A 27,467-nucleotide genomic window follows, 5' to 3' on the forward strand; every position below is an offset into this window, starting at 1 on the left:
TCCAAATGCTCCTCCGTGTTTGAAAAAAACCCAACAAAAACAAAATAATAACCACAGTTATCATGTTTTCCTTGTCACTTAGGAATTATGAAAGCTTAAGACTAACTTTAGAAATGGATGCTAAAAACCTGAGCAGAACCTCGCAAGTAGGCCTACTTGTGAAAATTTCTTCTGTTTGATGCCATGTATATAAATATTTATGTCATTATCATAACCCCTTTTGGCAACTTTTACATTGTAGTCCTGGTCACATGCCTATACAATGACATCATTTGTGTAAAATACTAGTATTGCTCACTAGATGTGTACTCACAGCAGTATACAGAGGACCACACCATGAGTTAGTCACAATTGTACAAAGTAATCAACATCCTATGTCTCGAAATATGAGTAATGCCATCACAAACACCACACGTTTATATCACAGATCCTTTGCATACCTTGAAAACGCAGAGAAATGTAGCATTAAGGCACGTTTACACCGCATCCTGAACGGCAACACGGCGCGGCAAGACGTTTTCCCATTTCCACAGCACGTGGCACGGCACCGTTGCAGTGTGAACGGCATCACAGAATTTCGTGGGGAGCTGTGTGCCGTGTTGCCGAACGGACCTTTAGTCATACAGCCATTATCATTAAGAAACAAGAATACCAAGTATTATTGCGCGAGAGCTGTCATAATTCTGAGACTTGAGACTCCATATTAATGATATGTCAAATGAGTAACCGACATGCAAAAGATCATAAGAATTTGTTTTACTTCCTCATCACTGTTATCAATTCGAAGTTGCAGTTATACTCATTTCGTAGACTCTAAATTCCTTCTGGGAAGTATATCCCATTAGAACGGGTGTCTTCGTGACGTCACCGTGACGTGTATTGGCGTAGTACTGCTTGTCTGTTATGTGAACAAAATGCTGCCGCAATTTATTGTTCTCTCCGAAGATATATTTTGGTTAAAACTTTGTTGCTATGAATTCGTCAACAGAGAGAAGGACAATTCCTCCACAGGAATCACAGGTAAAATCATATCTTCCTGGGTTACAAAACAAAAATAAACCACTGCACTCAGCATGATGGTGTCTGGTTGGTTAAATTACTTGTAACATCAAGTAAATACGGTTCCTGATTTAATGAATGCTCAGTAATGTCTGATTTGATCAAGCGCCATTCTTTTCATTGCAGTCGTTGTGTTCTTGGACATACTGGACATCCTGAACGTCTAAAACATCCATACAGTCAGTATGAAAGTCTATCGCAAACTGGAAGCTAAAAGAGCCAAAATTAGCGAGATGGTAACGCAGAGGTTCCCCGGGCAGAGGTCATTACCCTTCCCAGTTCCGCCACTGTCCGTCGAATTCTGACCTAGATCGACTAGCTTCTGCGGGTCGCAGCCCAAGAAGTCCACGCCGAATCGCCGCGGATAGCCATCCTCCACTCGCTTGAGCGTATCATTGTAGCGGTAGTATTCGAACCCCTTGAGAAAGTACGCGGCTCCATCTAAAGTACGGCAAATGTAAGAGAAAATGAAACATTCATGATATCCCTAGAGAAAAATAAATTTCTAAAATAACGTGTGTGGGTTTTTTTTCACTCTTGACGAGCTATTTGAGTCTCCTGTTATAATATTATTATATAACACACTTTCGAATATTGAAATTTTACTCGTTTTGGGGTTTGTTTGTTTTTTTACGTAATAGTTGTTGCTGAGTCGGTAATGCGTCGTGGATGTCTGAAGCAATGTATCTAAATTCCATCAAGACTGAATACTGATTTATCTACTAATCTATCAAAGGGAGGGAGGGAAAGAGTATACAATTGTGTTGTTATCGTTGTTGTTGTCGTCGTTATGTGTTTGTGGCCGATAGCATATCTTCCTTTCCGGTCAATTTTCCTGGTATACCTGGCCCCATAGTGTCTGTGCCACAAATGTGATATGTTATATAGTTTATATGTTTGCATTCTAAAATCATAGTAAGTATTGTTCATAATATCAGCATCATGAGTAAATGTACAATAGTATATAGAAGAATTGAAAATGATGACATGTTTTACTGGTATAACAAATTGGTGCTGTTGTTGTTTTGTTCCAGTGTTCCACGTCTTACAAACTTGGCTTTTTTAGTGGAACACTGTTTTCCATCATTGCGATTATTTACTATTTCTGTTGCCATGGCAAAGTGCATTGTTTCTTTTTTATGACATCATTCGTGCATATACTTTATATTGTATTTGAAAAAAAAATCCTTTATCAGACGAGAGTAAGAAAAATGAAAAAATTGTATCACTTTGGATTATTTCAACTTTTTCTTTTCTTTTTGATGATGGAAATAAATAAACTGTTGAATTGAATTGAATTGAAAAATTGAAAAATAATCATGATAATGGGGATCGTGCTGCTGAAAAAGTCGTGTCGGATATTAAAAATGCTACATGAAGTCCAGTTGGTTTACAAACTAGATATATTAGCTTTATGCGAATATTGCTGACCATAAAATTGTGCCCTGGCTATATCTATATTTGCATCACATTAAACATTTCATGCAAGATAACTGTTATATTCTCAATGTTGGATTGTGGTCTAACTCCTTGAGCGCGTAATGATGTGCATTTACAAACGTAAACAAGTAAAAGTAAAATTTTCATTGAAATCGTGACCAAGAGAATTTGGAATCATGCTCCGTAAGTTTCAAATACAAGACTATTAATGATACATATTTTGTATTTCACGTATTACCTAAAGAAACCGAGCATCTTAAAGGGATTGTATAGTTTTGGTTGACACCTAACTGTAGGTTTTTAACGTGTTTTTTTTTTTGAGAGAGAGAGAGATAATGAGAAACCTCTTATGAAATGCGAAAGAGCATGTAATCCCGGAGGAACTCCTGGTTTATTTGATGAAAATTTGGTTTGAAACTTCTGAGATGTCAAAAACAGAGCGATCCCAATAAAAGGCTGACTCCCCTTTTATTACGATCGCTTTACTTTACTTTGTTTTTGGATGTCTCAGTCATTCCAACCAAATTCTATCAAATAAACTTTGAATTCCTCCTACAATGGTACGTTCTGCACTATTTCATAGGTGGTTTCTTGGTATCTTGCAAAAAGTTAAAAGCCGAGTCGTCATTTCCACTAATGTACCTACTATACCATCCCTTTAAATTCAGTTCTTACCTTTGTGGAGAAAAGCTGATGATACAGGAGTTGGCACGCCCGGAAATACTCTCTTGATGTTGACCGGATACCCAGCATCCACGGTCTTCAGCTCTTCATCATACCGCCAAACCTTTCGCCCCTTTATAAAATATGTCTTGGGATAATCCCTGAATCCGATAACCGCATCCAGATTGCCTGGCAGATTCGGGTCGAGATCCTTGATTGGCTTCGGATATCCGGGCAGCATCCTCAGTCCATCGTACTTGTAATATTTAGTTCCTGTTAGCAATTAGACAGAGAGAAAGTTTTGGGCTGATATTATCATAAACAGTGCTGAACAAGCAGAACACTATCATTTTATCTATCTATCTATTTTTGACGGGGGCATAATCATTCACTTACATCATTTCCATAAAGGGTAACGGCTGATCTAACGCTCAATTCACTGAGCGAAACTCAGCGAAATCGAGAGTAAGATTAATACTGATCGTAAATCTGCCTCACGAAGATACTTATGCTAGATTAAAAAATCTCGGCAGGTCGAAAGTTACTTTTGTCGATACATTCAACTTGAGATCAAGTTTTATGATGTTTACGTCAATCACAAAAACATAATGGCATAGGGTATGTTTATAACTAGACTACTACACAGATATTTAAAAAAAATACATTGTCAAACTATTGTGTCAAGGCATCTTAAATTATATCAATCGAGGTACTCCAGGGGTAGCTTTTGGCTTCGACACAATATTATATAGGAGTGCTCCAGAGAAGGCACAGAAGTGTAAACACTGTCACTACCTCATGATCTCAGGCTTACGCACAGGGATAAACATTACGCATTTCCCAAACCGTTTTTTATGATCTGCGTATATGAAAAGTGTTCTAGATGACATCATCTTTGCTTTCATTTATGGCAAGATTATATCAAATACGTTGACATGAAAGGACAAGTACTCTCTAATTATTCATTCCTGACACTTTCAATGTGCCTGCGTCGCATGCACATTACAGTGAATGGTTGATTATACCATACTACGCAATAATCATTTTATGATTTTTCAGCTTTGCATTGAGGTTTCTTGGCTTTGTACTTGATTCCGCCTGATCACCAAAATAAACGATGGGGTGATTGTGTTCAAGTGGTGACGCCGTAGTTTTGAAGAAGGAAAAGGGGGATGGCTTAGTCAGCAGCATTAGTCATTAATAGTCTATAAAAGGCCTGGATTCGAGGCCCAGTGAAACCAGCTGAGCAATGTTATGTATATATCATTATGATGTCCCCTTTGACCAAAAAAAAAAAAAAAATATATATATATAGGCACGCACACACACACACATACACACATACACACACTCACATCTCGCAAAAACGCGAGTGATGCCGAACCCTTTTAATTCGCCCAAATATACAGTAGCACAAGCGCTAACTGTGGCAAGCAAATGAACTAACATTATAAGGGCAATGTTAACAACAGCAATAACAATGATAATGATAACAATGACAACAGCAATGATAATGGTAATAATAACAAAAATAGTAAGTGAATAGAAGACAAGAGAAAATTATACCTTTAAAGAAAAATATCTTCTGGTCGTAGAATCTCTCGTAGGCGGCGTCGATGTCGTTGGGGAAAGCCCGCCAGAAAAGCTCGGTCAGCTCCCCGGTAGATCGCGAGATCAGCTGCTGGGGGAATCGGAGCCGCCAGTACTTGGCCCCCTGGATGGATGACACATGAAACAGAGAGGTGGGGGGGGGGGGGGGGTAACAATTATCATTCATACTTACTCATCACTTTGATGAAAATATATATTTTTTTCCAATAGAGGGAAAATGTGACGTACATGTCATATATGACGGAAGCGTAACAGGACACAAAGGCATTCTGATGACAAAGATTATGCTGCGTTTACACCATTCCCGGCAACCACGGCAGCCACGTTTCAGGCCACCGTGGACAAAACGGGATGGACGTGAAAACCGCGGTGAGACGGGATAGGCAGACCGTGATTGCCGTGGATGCCGCGTCAGATTTTTAAACTGTCAAAGAAAAAATAATAATAATGCCTCCGGCACCCTTCGGCCGGAGGCATAAAAATGCCACGGCAGTCCCGGTGCTACTGAAGAATCTTGTATGCCGTGATTAAACGGGGTGAACGCAACGAAACAAGATGGCACGTAATAGGTCGTAAAAAAAAAACAAGCTTGGAGGCGGTCCGTAGCGGGAAGTGACGGAAAATATTGATAGTCTAGCCTAACCGTATGCTGTGAGAACAGCGTCTGATAGCTATATTACTATGTTCACAGGGACGAGGACTGGAACGAACAAGACTAGAATGCGAAGGAGGAGAGGGGACAGGAGGAATGTCTCATCTACCCCCGGCGAACTACGTTTCGGGCAAATGTGGCTGCCGTGGCCGCCGGGAGCATGGTGTAAACGCAACTTTAATTGCGAGGACCATACTATCCACGAGACAAGTTATTCACAATTGCCCAAAAGCAGGTGATGGCGCTGTTTCTCTTTACCAGTCCTCTTCTGTTGCGTCTTTCGCACATTTAGAGAGAGGAAAATGGGGTTGATACTCCATCAAATCGATATTCAAGAGAAAATGCTTATTTGCTTATTTTGATACACCCCCTGTGAATTAGGACACGAAACTGAAAATTTTCTCCTCGTGGAAATCACTGCGAAGCCCGCCGGTTCGTAAAGATAGGTTTTCATGCTGTAGGAAGAACGTCTGATGTACTTATCGTTGCCCGTAATAATAATGGAAGTAAAGGTGATGACTAGCATGGTAGAGAGCAGAGATAACGACTCATACAAAGGATCTAAAAAGCTAATGAGAGAGGTTATTAGTCCTAATGATGCGCCAGTCTTCATCTTTTCGCGCGTCGCTTTTTTTTCAGTTGGTCATTTCCAGTTGTCGCTTGGTAAACGTGGCCCGTTTAATAGCGGCACGTCCGTGCACAGCTGCATGTTGCAAATGGACACGGCCATGTCCACATGGCTGATGAGTGGTCCAAAATATTGTCAAGTTCTCTCAATGCAAATGCTCTTTGTTATTTCTTGAATTCATTTGTTTAACGAGATGTCGGGTGACACTCTTCAAGTATTTACAACAATGTCTTCTGCCTTGATTTTAGAGTCATGGGGAGAGGGTGTAGTTAAATTGAATATATCTCTGATATATTACTTTACTGCAGTCAGAAAAGATAATTCAGATGGCACTCAATACATTTAGCCAGTTGGCAATCTTGACGCTGAGCAGGTTGAAGGTTGAGATGACGCATTTCCTGACATACTACTCTACACAGTGTTTGGGCAGAGACGAGTTTAGAAGGGCCTCTGGTGTGTTTGCAGGACAGAGTGCATTTGTCCCTCTATGGACCTAGGACCGGCTTGACGTACGATTGGCTGACGTAAATGCTTTTCAGGTCTTATTACCCCCCTCTATCTCTTAACGAGTAGTGATTTTGGCTCAAGATCCAAAGGACCCTGGTTCTATTCTCGAGTCTAACTGAGCAATTTTGTGAGCAATCGTACCGTCCTCTCAATAAAGAGGCAGATTACTCTGTTCCTCGGATAGGACATTGAAATTGGAGGTCCCGTGTGTGCGAGAGTCACAACTCACACACGTAAAATATTCCGCTTCAATCATTCATGGTGCATAACCCAGTGAAGTGGTTCCGCCTAATATCTTAATGGACCCCATGGAAGACCGACTATTGCAGCCGAATATGGGCTAGCCAGCCATGGAAAAATGAAATAAACTAACAAACTATGTTAGTATCGGTGTTCAATTTAAACGTCATGCTTTTGGGTACGGATGGACGAAACAACTTATGATTTAACTGGATTGGCAGCGAAGCTGTAGGATATTGCTGCAAACTCTTTGGCTGCAGAGCTGCATTTACATTCGGAAATGTTGGAGCTTAGAGAAGACATAATTTTAAAAGAAATGTTTGACAAGAAATTAGTTATTTGATTTCCTTTCTTGTAGTTTCACGTTTATGGTAGCGTCTAGCACAATAGTCTTGATTCCCATGACACTGGAATAAAGAAATAAGTTACCTGGAATGCAAATAGTTCTCCTCTGATGAGAGAGATAGCATCGTAGTCATTTCGGCATCGTGAGTCCGGCGATTTCGTTGGGGGAACTAGAGTTGAGCCAGGATCTGGGCCGGGGTTTGGGCCGGGGTTTGGGCCTGGGTCGGGCTTTTGGGTCGTAGGATCTGACGGTCTGTCGGGTGGGCCTATAGTGCAAAGAACAGGACTTAGTTAATTGTAGAGTTAGTTGATTTCTAACGAACTAGTGATATCATATAGCTCCATAATTCGGTACAAATCCCGCACGTCATACAATTACCAATTGTACCAATTGATTATAAAGACCTGACATAATATCGGAAATTAATTTTTAAAGATATTGCATGTATCTCACAAAATAGCACTACAAAGTTACTTGAAACTGAGATCGCATATTCGCATTTATTTTGACCACTTACTGAACTTTTAGTGGTCGACAGCAGACGCAGACGGCCGGCGACCACTGTTCTGGTTTAGATACGTGAATGAACTATTAGGAGTGACACCGACATTGGTTAACATTATGCAATATCGCTCTCACCGTAGATCATCTGTATCCCGAGCTGGTCGTCGTAAGGAAGCCGGAAGTTTTCGATGTAGCCCGGGTAAAACGGAGCCATGAGCGCTCTGCTATCCGTGGAGTGGGCCAGACCCAGACTGTGGCCGATCTCGTGGGCGGCTACTTGGAACAAGTTCGTGCCTGGAAGTCGTTTCGTGGTCCAGAAAACGATAACAAGAACAACACACAAAGGGGGGGGGGGGGGGGGAGAGAGAGACAAAAACAAAATACATAAAAACAGGTTAGTTACCATAGAAACCTTTGTGGCTTGGCAGATAAAACAACCCAGAGGACCCTATTTTGAGCGCCCCTGGTAGCAATGGTTGTGCCCCTAGGCAAGGATTTTATCCTCATTGCCTATTATTGAAGATGATTACAATGCCGATGATTTCCATGTTACCTACGTATAATCACGGTGATAATAATCTTTTACTTAGCGTCCACATGAAATCTTTCACATTTTAACTCAGTTTAACTACAGCACTATACCCCACAAAAACATCATTGTAAACATTGAAAGGTCAAGTTTCAAAGCTATAGTTTTAAATGAAGTGGTGTTGCTAGTGGGAGTTAAGAGTGGACAGACGTGTATGTCAAAAACAATGAGAGACCGAAGACAACAACAGCGACGAGAATGAATTACTCTTACTTTCAGATAATTTCGTATTATGGAGCAGTATTCGACTACACTTTACGATCGCGTAATTCACGTTTGCTTGTACATTTATCGATGAACAGTCAGGATGGGATCTAAAGCCCGCCGCACACTACACGACTCACGATTATATGACTGACAAACTTCGGATCTGAAATAAACAAGCGTGTTTATTCTGAGACTATTGTGATTTATTTTGGATCCAAAGTCAGTCGTATAGTCGTGAGTCGCATAGTGTGCGGCGGGCTTAATACTGAAAAAAAAAATAGAGAAATGGGTTTGGATATAAAGGATTTAAAACCCTGAACAGATTCATCATAGACTTCTTTGGAAAAGGATTTAAAACCCTGAACAGATTCATCGCGGACTTCTTTGGAAATGACAACCTACCGTCGTAGGAGTTAATGGTGAATGTTTCTTCGTCATCGAAGTGGACGTCGCCGTCGAGTTCGCCCCAGCCACTCTGGGGAGGGTAGGCGTGGGCGAGGGTGAAGCCGGGCCCATCAAAAGGGTACTGGTCACCGTGGTCTCTGACGCCGAAGCTGAGGTAGATGTCGGCACGCCCGCTCGTCACCTCGGTGAACTGCAGAGGGGTGACTTTTTCCCAGATCTTAAAGGCCCGCCTGAGCTCCGTGTCAGTATCTCGAGAGGACATATCCGTGGTTCTCCTCAAAATACTGTTAAAAATGAAAATAAGCACGTAAGAAGGAGACCGAAGTAATTCATTTGGGAATAAAGGCTTAGTAGAAATGTTTTACCTCGGGACGGTCCATCCCACTTTATTCTGTTGTGAATTCTTTGGCCTTCGGAGCGCAAGTATGTCCCCTATCAACTTCATTTCTTTGCTTACGAAATTGTCGGCGGTAGGTATGGCATTTCTGAAAAGATTTTTGAAATTCTATTTGCAATATCATTTTATGAATCTAGAGACTTCTTGTGGATAAGATGCTCTGTCGATCGGCGGTTTAGGTATGTCGTGAACTTATGAGAAAAATTGGTTGGAGAAATCTTGATAGATGAGTGAAAAAGAAAAAAAAAACTTGATTCCAATAAAAGGCAAAAATCTGCATTTCTGACAAATTTTCAAAAGAATACTAAAATACTAATCACATTGTCTTTGCAAAAAGTGACGGATGGACGGACATGAGGTTGGTATGATTTTCTCATTGCAACGTACCGGAATGTCAGCTTTCTCTTTGTCCATTTGCCTCCTGTGTGTGCGTATCTGCGCATTCTTCCACCGAGGACGTGTCCGTCGCTATCCTGGCCCGACGGGTCGGGGACCCCGCATCGTGGTTGGCGCATCTTCGCGAGAGTCACTTCGTCAACGCGGCCAGTAAGGGGTACATCCATGTACAGCTGCATGTTGCGAATGGACGCGGCCATGTCGGCGTGGCTGATAAGTCTCTCAACGCTGGATGGATCGTTCAAGGGAAGGCCCTGGTACTTCTGCATGTAGTTCTATTGACAGAAAAGAAATCAGAAACACATCCACAGTTAGATTTTACTTTGAGATGCGATTTATTGCACAGGAAACGTTAGTAGTGTTGGATCAACGAGCTATTTCCATAAAACTTGAGTTTCGTTTGAACAAAAGTGATCAATGAAAATAAGAGTCTCATATGATAATTTTTTTTTTTCAGTGCATGGAAAAGAAGCATTGTTATCAGTGGCGGTACTGTGGAATGGTGGAATGGAGGATAAGACTCGTGACTTTCATTGGAGGCTAAGTTCGAATCCCGAGTTCGAATACCGTCATGTGGCTACGTCCTTTGACAACACTTTTTTTACCACTATATCCATCTCGACCCAGGTGTATAAATGGGTACTTGGGAATGCTGGGCCCTCTGGTAGCAGTGGTATCACTGAAAAGACTTCGCTGGATAAAGAAGACCATATTATCATTATAATATTGTAACATATCAGATTAGACTTTCATATTATAATATCCCATGCCCCCCCCCCCCCACCCGATCAGGTTTACTATGTGCAGATCGATGAAATAGAAACCAAAAATGCCACCGGACAGACAGTTTCCAATCCCTCTGAAGGACTGAGCAATGAGGACAGTACCTTGCCTTCGGACACAATCACTGCTGCAAGCAGACTTGAACCAAGGACATCACAATCAAAATTCCATTGTCTCATATGCACTGAGCTGCAGTGGCTCCTCAACTTTGGTGCTAATGGTGTTGACACGAGGCTACAGGAATTAACCCATCACGTGATTGTACTTGCTGATGATTCAATGTCATGTGATCATTATCAAGGTCACACAGAGTGTGACAATGCCCGGGGGTTCTGCGAGTACTTGGATGAATTTATTTCTGACTTCACTCCGTGGTAAAAGTCCTCGGAGGCCAATGATGAAGTTACAACAAAACAAAGTAACTAACTAACTAACTAACTAACTAACTAACTAACTAACTAACTAACTAACTAATTAATTAATTGACTAAATTAATGACAGAAACTCTGCTACACATCACGTGTCCTTTGAAGACTACACCGCATATCGTCGAGTCTCCGTTTTGTCCACATTTCCAATAACTTGTCCAGGGGTATTCTATTGTGTCACTTTGAATCAAACACATCTCCATCATCAAATGATAAGGGTCAAGGGGACCAGGATGTTCATTACAAGCTTTTGTTTGTTTGTGTGCTTGTTTGTTTTTATTCTTGTTTTGTTTTCTTATTCTGGGTTTTTGCAGAAACATTTTTCATCTGTATCAATATTGGTCTTCAAATTCCGATGTCTCTTTAAAGGTCCCTCCCTTTTCACATGTCTCTGTGTAAGTAAAGTAAATCTTTGGAAAGGTTACTTCTACTTGGTTCCATATCCAATTGGCAAAAAACTTCATTTGTGCTTGAGCAAAGGAAAATAGCGATGTGACATTCTTAACGGTGGTTGTGGAGGTTTCGTTTTAATCATAAGCACAATCACACGCACTGGTATAATTTTACCACGGGAGAGTTCATTTGTGACGGAATATTGATTTGAAGGCAGATAAATACAGTGAAAACAGAATGAAGTTCGAATATAAAAGTACTCCTACTAAATGGGTCGACACACAATTTACTGGAAGTTTAATCTCAAAGATAAGCTGTCGGTGTACGAAGGGTAGCATCGGGAAAATGAACCCTATACTTTTTTGTATCTTTGTTTCCCGCTGTTGGCGGTTTCGGAGTAATTAGACCACCGCCCTTTTGTGATTTTCGGTATTCTGGTTTTCGTTTCGACACTTTTGTCTTCTCGACCTCAAAGTATACAACAATTTCAGATAGATGTATTTTATATTTTCCGAATTCATAATCACTGATATTCAAAAATACTGAAAAGAACAATCACAGGCTTTGGTAGTACACGTATCGTTATTTAAACCAACGCCCTGAAGTAGGTCTCTTGCAAAACACAATTGTGAAAGTTCGTTAAAAGTCTAATGACATGGGTGTCATGTGATGTATGATAGCTATCAACTTTGCCTGTCATTCAAACTTTCAACAATTGCCGTCTCTTGATACAGAAGAACGGAAGAACTGTAGAAGAGTTCTGACACGTGTGTATTGTATAGGCTCATAGGCTATTAGCAACAGTACTTCATTGATTCGAGGCAGTGAGGAATCTTCTAACTGGTAGTTGAAATATGTCATGATGCAACCATACGTCATTAAATTATGGCAGGCACGTGAAGGGAAGGGGACGTGTATTAGTTAGGGGAAGTCTCCTTGGTCAGAAATTCCATACAAAGGAGTTATGCTACCCACCTCTGTCTCATTTCGTATTGTTTCCTCTGTACCTCCGCGGATGTGCAGGCTCGGAGTTTAAATTAAAATAGTCATAATTTGACAACTTTGACAACTTTGACAAGAAATGACGTCAATAACGATTATGCTTCATATTTGACTCACATTGGAAGATTGGGAGATATAGTGAGGGTTGATAAAATAAGATAAGATCGTGATAATCATGACGATCATGAAAATGTCACCAGATGCTGTCACACTTTCCTTTCTACTGACAGAGGTAATTACCTTCTTACTATACAATTTCATTGATGTTACTTAGTTATTTGTTTGAGCAAGTTTAATAATATTAGACATTTATATAGAGCGCCTTTTCCACTGGATGCAAAGCGCTATGGCATGTCATCCCTGGTCGCCATAGGAGATAAAATGTATACAAAATATCAGGCAGTGACAGTATAAGTCCAGTGCACATCAATAGGGACATCAAAATAAATAAGTCTTCAAGATTTGTTTGAAATGATCAAGTGTGGGTGACGATTTGAGAAGAGGAGGAAGCTTATTCCACAGCCTAGGAGCAGAAGAAGAGAAAACTGCATCTCCGGCTAGTTTTTGTTTGTTCGTTTGTTCGTTTGTTTTTGTGTTTTTGTGGGGTTTTTTTTTGTTGTTGTTGAACGCGTTGAACGGAACGCGCATTCGTCCAATATGACTGGCATTTCAGAACAAAGTACATTGTAGGCCTACTTCCACACAATACCGTATAAGTCAAAACATCACTGTAATTATACCCAGTGTTGCCAGATGGTGATTTCGGGAACCAAAAAGGGTGAAATTTGGTGATTTTTGAAGTTGTTTGGTGACAAATTTTAGCCTGGTAACCAAATCAAAATTTGGTGATTTTTGGTAACTTTTTGGTGATTTTTAGACCCATAAAAAATAATCACACTAATTGAAAAAGAAAATGCATTTTGCCCAAAGTTTTCCCCTTATTTCCTGCAGAAACATAACATGTGCCCCCCCTTTTTTTTTTTGGTCACAGCGACACACACAAACACTCATAGTCATATATCCATACACATCGTACACATTTTGCACTTAGTGTGTGTGACTACGGTGCGCCGAAAATTGCACCGAGACTCGCGCAGTGTTTGATAAAGGTTTATTGATATAATTTTGTCTTGAAATTGAAGCTTTACCTACGCTTTTCCAAATTTGGTGATTTTTGATGGCTTTTGGTGATTTTTACAAGCCTTTTGGTGATTTTGCTCTGTTGGGACCTGGCAACGCTGATTATACCAACAGTTGAAGATCCTTTTTCTTGGTCATACCCGTTACAACATTTTGCCGCTCTGGCGAGGTTTTATCTAGTTTACAGACGTTGTATGAATCCTGTTTAACATGCTTGATCATGCCATGTTCGGTCAAGTCAAGAATGAAACAAGCACACCGACCTATTGACCAAGAAACGGCTAGCCACGGCTAGGTCTCTGCAATCATCTTGCTGAATTACATTTCTCACATTTCAGCCTTACATGTACACATAATCTATAAAACTTCATTTTAGTTTCCTTTATAGTTACGACATTATTTTCTTTCGTTTATTCTTGCCTGATCATTTCGCCTTCTAAGTGCGACATTTTTATTGCCATACTCCTTCAAGACTGTATGTGAAGAAGAAAGTGATTAAGAAACCTACGCCTGCTGGGGATGCGAAAGCCAATAATTAGAAAGGAGTCGATCTATACCTTTGAATTTATACCATAAAATGCCTTCTTATCGCACGTTGTGCACTCTCGTCATTCCAGCTATTTATCTACCTTCCATATCGTATAGTAACCAAGCTGCTTCCCGCGGACCTCCTATCTTTCGTATCGTGCATCTATTTGTTGTTATTTTCTTTCCCTATTTAGTTAGGGACACTGTTGTTTTAATGGGTATACTAGCACGTATTTCGGACATTTACGACCAAGTGCTTCAGTAGATACGATTGGATTTACAAACAGTTTCTATGGAATGGACGAGCAAGTAATCTCTTTTATTGTGCAGGTAGGTCAAATCGGTTCGCCGCTCCGCAAACAAAGGCATAGGTAATAAAGATTCGCCAGTCCTCATTCTGTCTGGAGCCCTGCATCAGGAGTGACAGATAACTCTTCCACAAAAAGCCCAGACAAGCGAACAAAACAAAAAGACCAAAAAAGTTTGAAAAGAGAGAAATATACCCAAGAATTACAAAAGAAAAGGAGAAAGACAACTTTGAGAACCCTGCACCACATTTTCACTCCCTTTCCATTATTCCCTCTCCCTCTCGCTTACGTCAGTGCGACGGTCCCACGTGCTAAGACTTGTGTATGGTCAATGCTTCAAATGTCACAGCATCCCACACGCATCCCGTTGACAGAGTACGAGTCTCCAAGGTGCTTGGTAGGTATGATGTGCGTTAGTCACATGCCCCAATATAGATTGTGTGGTGAAGTTTGCATCAGTTGTCAGTGGCTGGTCGGAAAGAGGTTATAAGGGCAATTTAACCCCGGTTAAAGGGTTCGTGCAGCCAGCAACCATAAGAGTTAATCTCTTAGCAGAAACTTTCAATAATAAATAACGATATGAAATTCGAGGTAGCCCTGAACACCGGATGGACCTAGCACTGCCTGGATCATTTTCAACTATAAAATACGTGTGACATCTCAGAGCATCATCCTGTTACCAGTCTTAAGAAAGGTAGAAGGGAAACACGAAATTACTATGACTGTTGGGATGTACATATACTGTATCACAAAATTCATACTGATAGGATTAATATGGACGAAGACTTTGGTGTGCTTGCAAGCAACAGGGGTTCCCTTTTACAAATCTCACTTATACAATTATGCACTTTGAAACTGGTCATCAGGAAGTGTTGCCTGACATCTGAACAAGAGACTGTTGCTACAATCGCAATTCCTCATGCTCTTTATTTGCATGAGGAGCGACATGTGTTTCTAAAGTTTCCTTCCGTCCATGATTATTGTGTAATTGTTCAACGCGGCTTTCACTTTCTTTAGAGGATAAAAGACCTATTGTATATCCGTCGATCGAGGGGAAGTGGCCTGATAGATTCTTCAAAAGGCAAAGTACATTATACAAATAGTCAATGGTCATGAGAGGAACGGTGCAGGATTTCATACGATCAATAGATGAGGAGATCTAGTAAGCTGGGTATAGATTGGATATACTGCATCCCGCCTTTCACCGAGTTCAAATTGAAAACTGTGATGAATTGTACAGGCAAATACTTCACAGCTATTCGACTGTTTAAATGGTTTGATACCCATCATATAAACCCGTCCAGTGATTTGAAGAATGAATGAATCATCGTACGCCAGTGTTAAAGGGCACGTTTGCCCAAAAAAGGACACTTCCGCACAGTCCGTCTCAGCTCAGTTAATTCAAACCGGGAGTCATAAAAAAATAAACAATGAATGAAAAATCAGGGTGGATTCGGCAGTCTGCGCGTGTGATACTCTCACTTGTGACGTGACAATGAAGTTCCCGTTTCGAATCAATACAAATTGATTAAGTGGAATTTCCTTTGTGTTTGGTCAGGAATCGGATCGTTTTTGTACTCTAATTGAGTCAAGTCAGTGACTCACATGAAATACGTGGAGTGAGTCGACGTGTGACCGAACTACACTTGAACCTGCGTACAGAGAGCAGCATATTATCAATCATTGAATGAATGACATGATTGTGACTAAAGGAATATTTTGTCACTTTGAATTCGCAGTTACAGTGAACATCAAAGAAAATGGCGTTAAATAACGGCAAAGTGTTCTCCTTGTCTTCCTTTATTCGAAAAAGATCTCATCATGAAATAGGCTAACACTTTACGGTCATGTTTTTTTTTTCTTTTTGTTCATTAAGTCATTTCCATCAAGTCTGATGACGCTATAATTCACAAATTCGTTGATATATCATGCAAGCCAGCATGGTCTCAATACCTCTACACTCCTCTGTGTAAAGGAAGCTGATTTTCTCCGGAGCTCTGTTCTTGTGATATCACGTTTGGAAGACAGCGTGAGGATTTAGGGGGGGGGGGGGGGAGGAGGAGGAGAAAGGAAAGTAAAGCAAAATGAGGTGTCATTGGTCTAATCACCTCGCTAAGTGCTGGAAACGAATGTGAGTTTGGTGCGTCTTAACGCCATTTTGAGATGACTCCCACACATCTACACTCACACTGAACTGAAAGTCATCTACGTTGAGTCATTAGAATCACCGGATATCTCACCTTTTCTTCTTTTCTTCTTTTTCTACATCTAAAGAAATCTAAGTCATCAGGTAATGCTTGAATAGAGACGGAGAGAGAGAGAGAGACATATGTTAAAGCTGTAATATTGTGGGTTCGCTGTTTAAACACAGCGGTTTGTCTTGCTTCACTTCATTTCTTACCCGGGAAAGACAGTATAATTATTTGTCCCATTGTCAGTGAGCTTAATCAATTCAAGCAAATACAATATGATCTGCTGAACCAGAAAAGAGGAAAGTAAGCTAGGGACTGCAATCTCGCTTCTTCTGAGCAAACCTTCAGATTACACTGCTCCAGGAATTCCAACGCCAGGCAACAATACAAATTGAAGTTCAGTGTGTACAATTATACAGCTCGCAAAAAAAAAAAAAAAAAAAAATGACGCATTTTATAACGATTAGTGGTTTCTACCACAATGTCATCAGCGACAGCGTGCAGACTACGGTTGACATGTTCACAAACAATCAACTATTTGAAACAATTTTAATCTCTCTCTAAGTATGAGATAATGACTCATTTCAGATACCTATCCTGCAACAAAACCTGAATGTAGACCAGCCTGTAAACCCTATTCACACAATAAAAAGGATTTAATGTGAAGGATAAGAGTAATGTGAGAAGAGTAATTTCCTGGGCATAATCTATATCGAACGGTGGCTTGAATTAAGGCAATGGTGCAAATCAAATTGGAAATCCGCTGTTTTTTTTTTATTTCATGTTGGCTTTAATGAGAAAAAGCAGTTAAACAACCCAAGTAAGCCGGACTATAAGCTAGCAAAGCTGCCGAATTTCGAAGTATCGAAAATCACGCGGTTTCATGACTCAATCCGCCACAATCACATAGACAAATCAGACGCAGTGACGACCTAGATCACATGTAAAAATCTGTCCATTATCACACTAAAATATAGGAGTGCAAATATGGACCTCTAGGGGTACAGACGCTTGTCCCTATACAAACCACCCTAAAGGTACACATCTGCACCCCTATTTTTGGTGCAGACATGCACAATAAGGGGTACTTATTTACACCTCTGAGGTGACAAGGGAGTACCCCTAGGGGTTCATTTAAGTACCCTTAATGATACAAATCAGTACCCCTATTTTTTTTTTTTGCAGAGTACCCCTAAGGGTGCATAAAAGTACCTATGATGATACAAATTATTACCCTTGAAGGTACAAATAAGTACCCCATAGGGTGCATGTCTGCACTCTAGGTAGGGGTGCAAACTGTGTACCCCTGTATGGGGTGCAGATATGTACCTTTAGGGTGGCTTGTATAAAGACAAGCGTCTGCACCCCCATAGGGGTCCATATTTGCACTCCTATTTTTTTAGTGTGTAATGTATAGTTACACTATTGAGCTACATTGTTTTAGTAGCTCCATGGTTACCCAATCTATAACCCTACCTCCATTTCGACAAAGTAGACATTGCTATCAGTTGTTACGAATCTGAATCAATTTGAAGGATATTTTGTAGTCTTTCTTCAATTAATGTTACTTAAGAGAAGGAAGCAAGTGACGATTTTGTGTGCTTGTGTGTATGTGTGAATGTGTGAGCGTGCGTTTGTTCATGTGTGTGTGTGTGTGTGTGTATGCGTGTGTGTGTGTGTGCAAGTGAAAGGAAACCGTATAGTCATGACATCATCACCCTACTATTCATTACCGCTATCACTATTCTGGGAGGTATAGAACGCAAAATTTTGAAAATGCATTTTCGTTTGTTTGTTTGAGTTTACTTGAACTTGGACGGGAATATCCCTGAGCGCGATGTTCTAAGAAATGGTCTATCACAGAGGTAGTGCGATTGCATTGCCAAAGAAGGAATTATAGTTATAAAGCCAATTTCTGTTTTCCTTTCTGTCTCGATCTCGAAATGATAATTAAGATGATAATGATTAAAAAACAAACAAACATGAGACCAAGTGCGTATATAAAGCGCCCCAGAGTCCTCTGAATATTGACAGTTCACCTTGCTGGATGATGTCACGTAATTTTCAAGAAGAAAAAAAAAATGATCGCGTTCCGGTCCTATATGATAGCATGCCATATGATGCACTGGAATACGGAATTTCCGAAAAATATACAAATTCTCTATAAAATACGAGAAAAATAATATATGTGACATCAGGAGGCGAGACTAGAGCTAAAGGGTAGGCCCCATTGCTTATGACCACTATCAACCACAAGTTGAATGTGTGATTATGTGGTTGCATCTACCGTCTAATCACAATGACACGTCCCTTAATTTGCTGACGCGGATGACTTCACAAATTACTAGACTAATTTAGAGAGCCCGCTGCTTCCGTTGCTTGATAGTAGGCCTGGGGTGTGGTATACTGCACATCAACACAAAGTTCAAATCCAATTCCATCGACGATGACTTAAGTATATTGAGCAGATTAAACAAACAGAATAGAGGAAATTCTAGCAATATCGGATATAAGTTAAGATCTCACGAAATAGTTTATTACATGAGATGAGATGATGATGTGATCACCTCACGAGTCTCCAACTAAACCGCACACCAATCTGCATTAAATTGTTTCCTCTTTGACAAACAGTCAAGAGAAAATATTGCAAACTAGGCCCAATAACTTTGTTTTACGAACTTAACAGCCATAAAACTTTAAGGAAATGGGTAAAAATTGTTACAATATTGATTGCAAACACATCATCTCTTTTAGAACTTGAGAATTTTGACCAAAAAAGGAAAATGTTTATACAATACTATAGTCACCATGACCAAAAAGTGGAAATGTGCAAATATCAACTAAGAAAAAGAAACTTCCCTGGTGTATTAGACGTACTGCTCCGTCTGCAATTCTATATGCAACAATTACTGTCATTGTCTGCAGAATTAATTTTAATATTTCCAGATAACCAAGACAACAACAACAACAACAACAACAATAAAGAGCCTGAGAAATGAACTACAGTAATGACGTATAGACAGCGTCACAAGTGAAACTCTTGTGACACACACAATGAAACCCCTGTGACATTAACAACTAATTCAATGGGCAGGCCGATACAACAGGTGTCCATTTATCCATGGAGCTACAAGATACAAAGCGACATCTCTCTCGGCCTACCCACGTGGGTGGGGTCGAGGAGGTAGAGCAAAGGAAAGGAAATACGCGAAAGATGACTCATAAAGAGTGACAGAGAAAAGGAGCTATTTTACCAAGATTCCTGGAGACACGGCCGTTTTATAGTGTAATTGATACTACCATGGTCTTGAGTATGATCAGCTTCCTGTCTAATTAAATGACAGAAAGCAATTTGATTTGGTTAAAACAAGATCAGAGTCAGATGAGCTCTTCCATTCTCCCCATTAGAAAGAGTAAAAGTGATCAATAGAGCGAAGTTTACTCTACACGATTACACCATTTTCGGTCTATTGGGACTTTTGCATTCTGCCTTACGATGGTTATCATGTTCACGCAGTTGTTTCAGTATTCTGTAGTGTTAATGATATAGTCATTAATCTGTTGCATTTCATTATTAGATTCTTATTGGCCAAACAACTTGCAATTTCATTCTTTCTCACTAAAAGGGAGGACCTTCTTTACAATCATGCATTGGTGAAGGTTAATTAAGTATGAATGCTAAAGTCAGTGCGATGATCGAACATGGATGAACATACGGATTTAAGGAATGTTTGAAGATTGTGAAGCTGCTGATTTGTTTGCACATCCTAGTTTTGAATATGTATAAACGTACGTGTGTAATATGTGTGTGTGCGTGTGTGTTTGTGTGTGTGTATGTGTGTGCATTCTATGGTTTGTAATAATAACATATGAAGTGATGAACCCCATTTCAAGCATTTCAGTATAATCAAAATATTCTGTAAACTTATCTTTTATCATGCATTCTGATGTAATTTATGTATCCAATTTCTGTAAAATATCTATATGTTTCTGCTGGGAATGGAAAAATAAATGAATGAATGAATGAATGAATAAAGATGTAGTAGGCCTATATGATATGCGATTTACGCATGACTATTTGAAAGTCAAAGAAAGTCATCTTGGGGAGTGTGTGTATACGTGTGTGAGTGTGTACTAATCAAGACAAGTGAGAGAACGTTGTGTACCAAAAATAGAGAGACTGTGTGATGAACAACAACAATAACAACAAAAACAACAAACAACCAAGACATAAAAGATACTCGGAAAGGTCAGCACCAATTTGTGATACATCATCCAAAGGATTTCTGGTGTATATCCTGAGAAGATATTTTTGACAATATAATTGAGCTCTGCTGTTTCTCCTCATTACATGCAAAAATTGTGACCATGACAGTTGTTTCTTTTCACACCATAATTGTGTCAGTAGACTTTAAAGTCTGAAGATTTTCGATGAGTAACTTTCCCCGCGACAAAGAAGGGAAATCCAGGCCTTCGGGCATGCGTCATTTCGTTACCATGGTAACACGATCACAGAACGGCTCGGATGTTTACCTGGATTATGCCTGCAGACAAAAGGAGGGACAATACACAACATCCGGGATCCTCGTACAAATGTGGGGTCAAATGTCATTGGTGTGATACATACACCGGCCATCAAAACAATAACAACATTACAGATACATGAATAGCAAAAGGAAATCTGTAAAAACATGAGGAGGCGTGGCTTTATCGTACCCTTAGTGGGATTAAGAGATCTGTTTTAAATTTCGTGGTGATAAAGCATGATGCCTATTGTTTATTCCTTGTCCGTTTGTTAGTTGTGGTTGTTGTTTTTTATTCTGCTAGACATTGCCTGAAAGCAACACATAGCATAAAGCACAGTGAAAAAATGCCCTGGTCATAAGAGCAGAACTTCTAGAAATCATTCTACCTAATTCAATTCAATTCAATTCAATCATAGTTTATTTCCAATCAACAAAATCAAAACATAATACAAAGTATACATGTCATGAAATGATATTGTCCAAACGTTTACAAAAGATTCGTGTAGTATAGGAAATAAATTATATACAACAACATAATGTACAATAATTACGAGGAACAATGCATGTATACTTCGTGAGCGTTCGGAAAATAACTTCAATTATGGAAAATAGCGATCCACTAAAAAGCAAAGCTTGTTGGACGTGGATCGCTAGATAAATAATAAGTAAACAATATATTATTCAAGGTGTTTGTTTTTTTTACAGCTGTTGTATCAAATGTAAATTACTTAAGTCATTTGTAATGATATAGTTATTTTGAGATACGCTGGCTTCGGCAATATTAATAAGAAATAAGAATAGAGTATCAATGCTAATGCCCAGACAGTGTTCATTGAACTGCGTGTACCGGGAAAATATGACAAGGACGACACACTCGTACAGACCTATAATCCTTCAGTGCACTCTTTTAGCACAATATAAAGTAGTTTCATACATACTTATCAGCTCATCGCGATTTCTTTCTTTTTTTTTAGTGGAAAAAGACACAATGATATACATCCTTGAATTAATTTGTACTCAACAGCATTACGGTTTCACTACAGTCAGTAGTTCTCTTTTACTATCGTTCATTGCCAAGTTGTGATATGGAATCAAACCAAACAGGATTTTATTAAAGAAGGACCCTCCGCGTTTTGAGGGCATGAACACAGATGACTTTATTTCTATTCAGAGAACAAAAAAAAAAAATATAGCTTTGATCCTCGCTCATCGCTAATAAAGTATTTTCATTCCAATTAGGACCTGTGGCAGCATTTCCTTGTGAAGATGTATAGATAAACGTGCCTTTGCATAAAACACCATTTAATAACCGATGGTAATAGCTATCTTTAAACTGCAAATCATCGACAAAAAAAAAAAAAAATATCAAGACCTGCAGCATAGATACACTGCATGTACCAGGAAGTGGGGAGCAAGATGAGAAATGAGAGCAAGCAAACAAGTTAAGGATCGCCGTCATCTCTTAATTAAAGAAAACCTCGCACATCTTGTCATTGAATTCTTCTTACTCGATTCCAATGCGTTGTTTGTTTGTTTTTTAATAAAGCACACAATAACAAAGATACGAAGAACAATACGGTTACAATAACAAGCTATACATATTATACCCTGATAAATTTTATGCCTCGAATAGTCATGATGCAGTATTTCATTTGGCGAGGGGTGAGTGTGGGGTTCAATAATGTTAACAGTGATCACTGTTGCGCAAGTAGTATTTGTGAACTTGCAGATTGTTGTGGACGAATCTAGATGTCAATTTGAAACTTGATAGCTCTTGCATAGCTGTTTATAGCCATGATAACACAATGTCTCAAAGCGCATTGCACAGATTTCTTTTTTTCTGACTATGATCGTTGCCACTGAACCGACTTCGTCTTTTTGAACCACACGGAAAAAAAAAGGAAGAAAGAAAAAGAAAATAAAAGATTTAAACTTAGTCGTGAGGCCTTGCCTACCTCTAGCAGTCTCGTGATCGGATATTGCATTAGACATTGACTATATTAGGACTTATACGAACTCGGTCAGTTTCGTGATTTGTCTCGGCAACGAGAACGCATTTGGCGGTTCTCCTCCGGGAGCGGAGAAACTGATTTGGCCGCAGTGTGGCAATGAATCGCACTTTAAGCAGTGTACATTGTAGAAAGATCTTGCAAGTGCACCTTGACGTGGTTATACCTGGCTTTTAAAATCCTCTGTAGGGAAAAGTGGGGTCCACTGAAGGATCGAATTTCATACCAATGACCAGAACTGGGAAACGTTTCCATTGCCGCTTTCAGGGACTGTGCCCGACATTAAAGGTATACAATTCAAAATAAATGGAATAAAAGAGAAGTGAGTTCCTCGTGTGGTCGACCTTCACAAGTGCAAAACTGTGAAAGTAAGAGGAACCAACTGTATAATTAACAAGATGTGAGATCAAACGAAATGAAGATTATAATGGGGCGAACTTCTGCAGTAGAGCCCGCGGTTCAGTATTATCGAAATATGGCTGATATTTTTGGGATAGTGCTTTACAAAGAGAGTTAAGGGTCGTCAAGATGACGAACAAGACGAGGTGTTCCATGTTCGAAATGACACTTATACGAGTTATAGTGCGCATCGGTGCATATAATTTCCTGAAAATAAGAGGCATTTTGATCGCAGGTATTGCTTTGCATTAAGATTGAAAACATAATATATCTTGTATGCCTGCAGAACTGTCGATTATAACTGCTCCAAAATCTTAACGTACGCCTTAAAATCTGTGAAATGACGCTGTAATAACAGTACACGATTTAAGACAGGTAACTACGCAAATGCGAAGTATTAGCAAAGGGGGGGGGGGGGGGAGGGGGTATCGGAAAATATACTACAATGTCATAGGCTATTCAAAGCTTTGAGTACCCGATCTTGGTTACTACGCATTTTTCGAATCAATTATCGATAATCGACAAATCGGGACACAATATTATCCACCGATCTTGCTCGCTAGATTGAATCGCATCCAACTTGTTGGAAAATACGATTGCTAGGGGAACGTTCTACCTACCCACAATGCTGTTGTGAAAACAAGAGTCATAGGCATACGAAATTATTCTACACTTTTCATTCAAAATACTCCAAAACAACTCATCATCCTGGCCAATCGCGTCAGTCAGGTAAGTTTCTTGGTAGACCCCTTCGATGTATTGCGAGCAAATTCCAAACGGTGGAAGACGAATTTTGAGCCCTCCTGCACTGTTTTAGTTTTAAACATGGCCATCGTATGGAGACATCCGTGTATGGAGACATCCGTGAATGAGTGTCAAGTTACAAGATATTCGCATTCTGCTGGCACTGGTCATGTTGGGAGGCCCAACGCAGTCATTGCATCAGAAGACAATCTACAACATACAATGACAATCCTACCACAATGCCAAACCATAACGAGTGTGATGGCACCGTGTTGCTGGTATCATCATCTTTAATAATGTTATGCAGCAATACGGATCTCGAAATCCGTTTTCATCAAGTGTATAGAGATTTGCATAATTTTGAAGACAGAATTACGTTCGCGGAAAATCATATATACAGGTATCTCGGACCAAGCGTACATAAAAGCAGGCACAAGACCGAAGGCGTGACTACCTACAAGTCGCTCCCTTTAAAACGAACAGGGTTAATTACGAAAGTCCTTCGCATAGAAGTGAAAATATAGGTTCCCAAATTACTTTCTTTTTAATTTATATAATAATAAAGATAGTAATTTGGGGACCTAAACAGAACATGATAATGAAGTACGAATAAAATATTATCTTCCTTACATTTAATCGAGGATCGCTAGTACTATTAATATTTCTAGAGTTCTATCAGCATTGACCAGATGTTACAATGTTAACAAGTCGAACCGCTAAACATCCTTTATTATAATTAACCCGGTCGCGAGGTATACAGCGGATATGATTAAAAAACAAGTTATTAAGAGAAGAGCTAACATTCCATTTCCGATTGGGCTGCGTTTTGTTTCCGGGGACGTCTCTAAAATGAAAGAGGATACGGAAGGCACTGAAAAGAAATGTCTATCACGCCTCCATACACGCTGGGTTCTTCTTCGCACCTGAATGGCTTAGTTAGATGATACATGTATTCTCATGGTTCTGTAAAATCAGTTGTAGGATACAGTTATAGAAGAGCCAGAGCCTGTGTATAAACCATAAAAATGTTTTTGTACGTCATGAAAACTTATTTGCATGCATCCTTTTGCGACTGTAATAACTTCTCCTTTTTTATCTTCTTGCTGCATATCAGCTCATGAGATATCAACAAAACGGACAGAGATAAAGATAAAGACGTATTAAATAAAAAAGGACGTAAATATATGAGAGAGTCGTGGTCATTGCAAAGAGTAGGCCCTTCGTTAAGAACGAGGGTTAATTGGAAGGTAAATGAAAGGTGATGTACATTTGAAGTGAAGGCATTTGCACTGTCGAGTGTAATAACACTCGATACCCTAGAATCACATCGGTCTGAAAGAGCGTCAACCTATACCGATCGTGAACACTTTGGAATTCCTTGTATTTTCACGTTTCATCATGTTTCATACCTTCAAAAATTATCAGAAGTGCAGGTTTAATACATAGCGATGATTGACAGATGGGCTCATAAAAAATAAGCAAAAGCCATAACCACCAATAAGGAGAATGCGTGTAGTGTCGCGATCTTGTGAGCGATTGTGCATCTCCGTCAATGAAGCTCTATTACCTTATCATATGTCTGGAGTCAAGATCACGAAATCACTTACCAGCGCCTCAATGAAATCAGCTTGTGAGTTCGCAACCCCGCCGACAGAGCCCTGACCGGACACTGCTCCAATAACTGCAAGCACGACGAGAAAGAAGTTCGCGAGAACTTTCGTACATTGTATCGACAGTTCCATGGCTGCAAGCAATACAAAGCCGCCAAGTTCACGAAGTGACCTCTGATTGTACCACTTCACCCGTACCAGTTCACCTTACACAGCGAGAGGAAAAATCACCTCTCCTTTTCAAGACGGCAAGATAGGGTTTGACCATCCAGTAGATTGTACCAATCGACTGTTTCACCGGATCTTTGTTCTCCTCCTTCGTATAGTCAATCCTTGACTTCAGTGACAGCCACTCTACTATGGAGTCTTAGTCATCCGATTCGCAGATGATGTGATATGATTCAGAGCTGAGCTGTCGATGCAAAGAATTCAGCTTGACCAAGATGTTGGCCGTACCGTTTCTTCAAGCAATCTTTCCAGCATGCAAGTTTTTAGTAGGCTCGTTTATGACTTCTCGGTCCTGTCTGAAGTTTTTCGAGCCATTTTAAAAGCTTTATAGCTTTGTGCCACATCATGCATGTGTGCGCACAACCTCCGTGTCTCCGTGTATACAGACCGCACTTGTGGTGAACGAATAGTCTCTGATTTCGAGTCGCTTGAACGTAACCCTTAGATGCAAACTAACTCGTCAAGCTTCCTTGGCGTTTGCCAGAGCGTGCGTGCAAAGAGACTGAGGTTTGCATGTAGTAGTACTCAAAGAGATGGGTGTATGTTGAGATGAGGAGTGAGCTTTTAACTTTTTTTTTTTTGCAAGATACTAAGACACCACTTATGGAATGTTAAAGAGCATTATACTCTAAGAGGACTTCAAAGTTAATTTAATGAGAATCGATTTTGAAATAGCTGAAATATCCAAAAACAGAATAAAACAGAGCGAACCTAATAAAAGGTGGTGGTGTTATAACGATCCCTTTGGTTTGGATATCTCAGCCATTTGTAAACCAATTTTCATCAAATAAATTTTGAACCCCTCTTAGGATTACATGCTCTTTCATATTTCATGAGAGGTTTCTCATTATCTCACACACAAAAAAAGCCGAGAATCTGAAGCCCCACCTTAACTATACAATCTATCAAAACTATACAATCCCTTTAACTTGCGTCTACTAGATTTCTACTTTTAGGAGATTTAAAAAAAGAAGAACTGCAGAGAAATAAAGCCAAAGAGTGAAAAATCAAAAGCTAGAATCTGATATACATTGAGTTTCCTGCCCTCAATGAAGTGGAATGCAAGAATATTGACAAATATCACATGAACTTTCTTTCTTGAAGTTTTTATTGAACGAGATCAAGAAACAAACCAAACAAATCAGAGTTATTATTCACAAGATTATACAGAGCAGCAAAAAAAAGAAAAAAAAGTACACGTAGCAAGTCACAAAAAAAATGAGTTCAAGATGATATCACAGCAGTTGCTAAATAAAACACCAAGGTGAAGTTATATGTCAAACTTCCATTTCTTAAAATGCAGAGGCAACTTACTATTTTTCTTTGATATATAAAATTTTCTGTCCTTACCCTTCAAACGTGCTCTAAATTCCACATCAATGTCATTCAATAAAAATTGCTGAAACATGGCGTTTACTAAGATAAGTATTGATCATTCCGATTATACGTTATGTAAAGAAGAAAAAAAAAACGATAAAAGTATCAGATATGGAATTAGTGACCTAAAGTGTCAATTCAAACTTCTACTGTCAG

The 27,467-nt window shown here is 39.6% G+C and overlaps 1 protein-coding gene across 1 annotated transcript; it reads right to left on the minus strand.

The window, feature by feature from the left end:
- Positions 1–1,252: 1,252 nt before the first annotated feature.
- On the minus strand, positions 1,253–25,838 carry LOC139711245 (collagenase 3-like). The gene is made up of 8 exons (XM_071623163.1): positions 25,704–25,838; positions 9,636–9,919; positions 8,849–9,135; positions 7,786–7,944; positions 7,230–7,411; positions 4,729–4,876; positions 3,175–3,435; positions 1,253–1,500 (listed from the first exon to the last, which is right to left on the minus strand). The coding sequence occupies exons 1-8, from the start codon at positions 25,836–25,838 to the stop codon at positions 1,253–1,255; spliced, it is 1,704 nt and encodes a 567-aa protein (XP_071479264.1).
- Positions 25,839–27,467: the final 1,629 nt, after the last annotated feature.

The sequence above is a fragment of the Diadema antillarum genome, unplaced genomic scaffold, assembly GCF_040938485.1.
Source record: "Diadema antillarum isolate AM-2024a unplaced genomic scaffold, OU_Dant_1.0 scf00000040, whole genome shotgun sequence".
In the NCBI taxonomy this organism is placed as follows: domain Eukaryota; kingdom Metazoa; phylum Echinodermata; class Echinoidea; order Diadematoida; family Diadematidae; genus Diadema; species Diadema antillarum.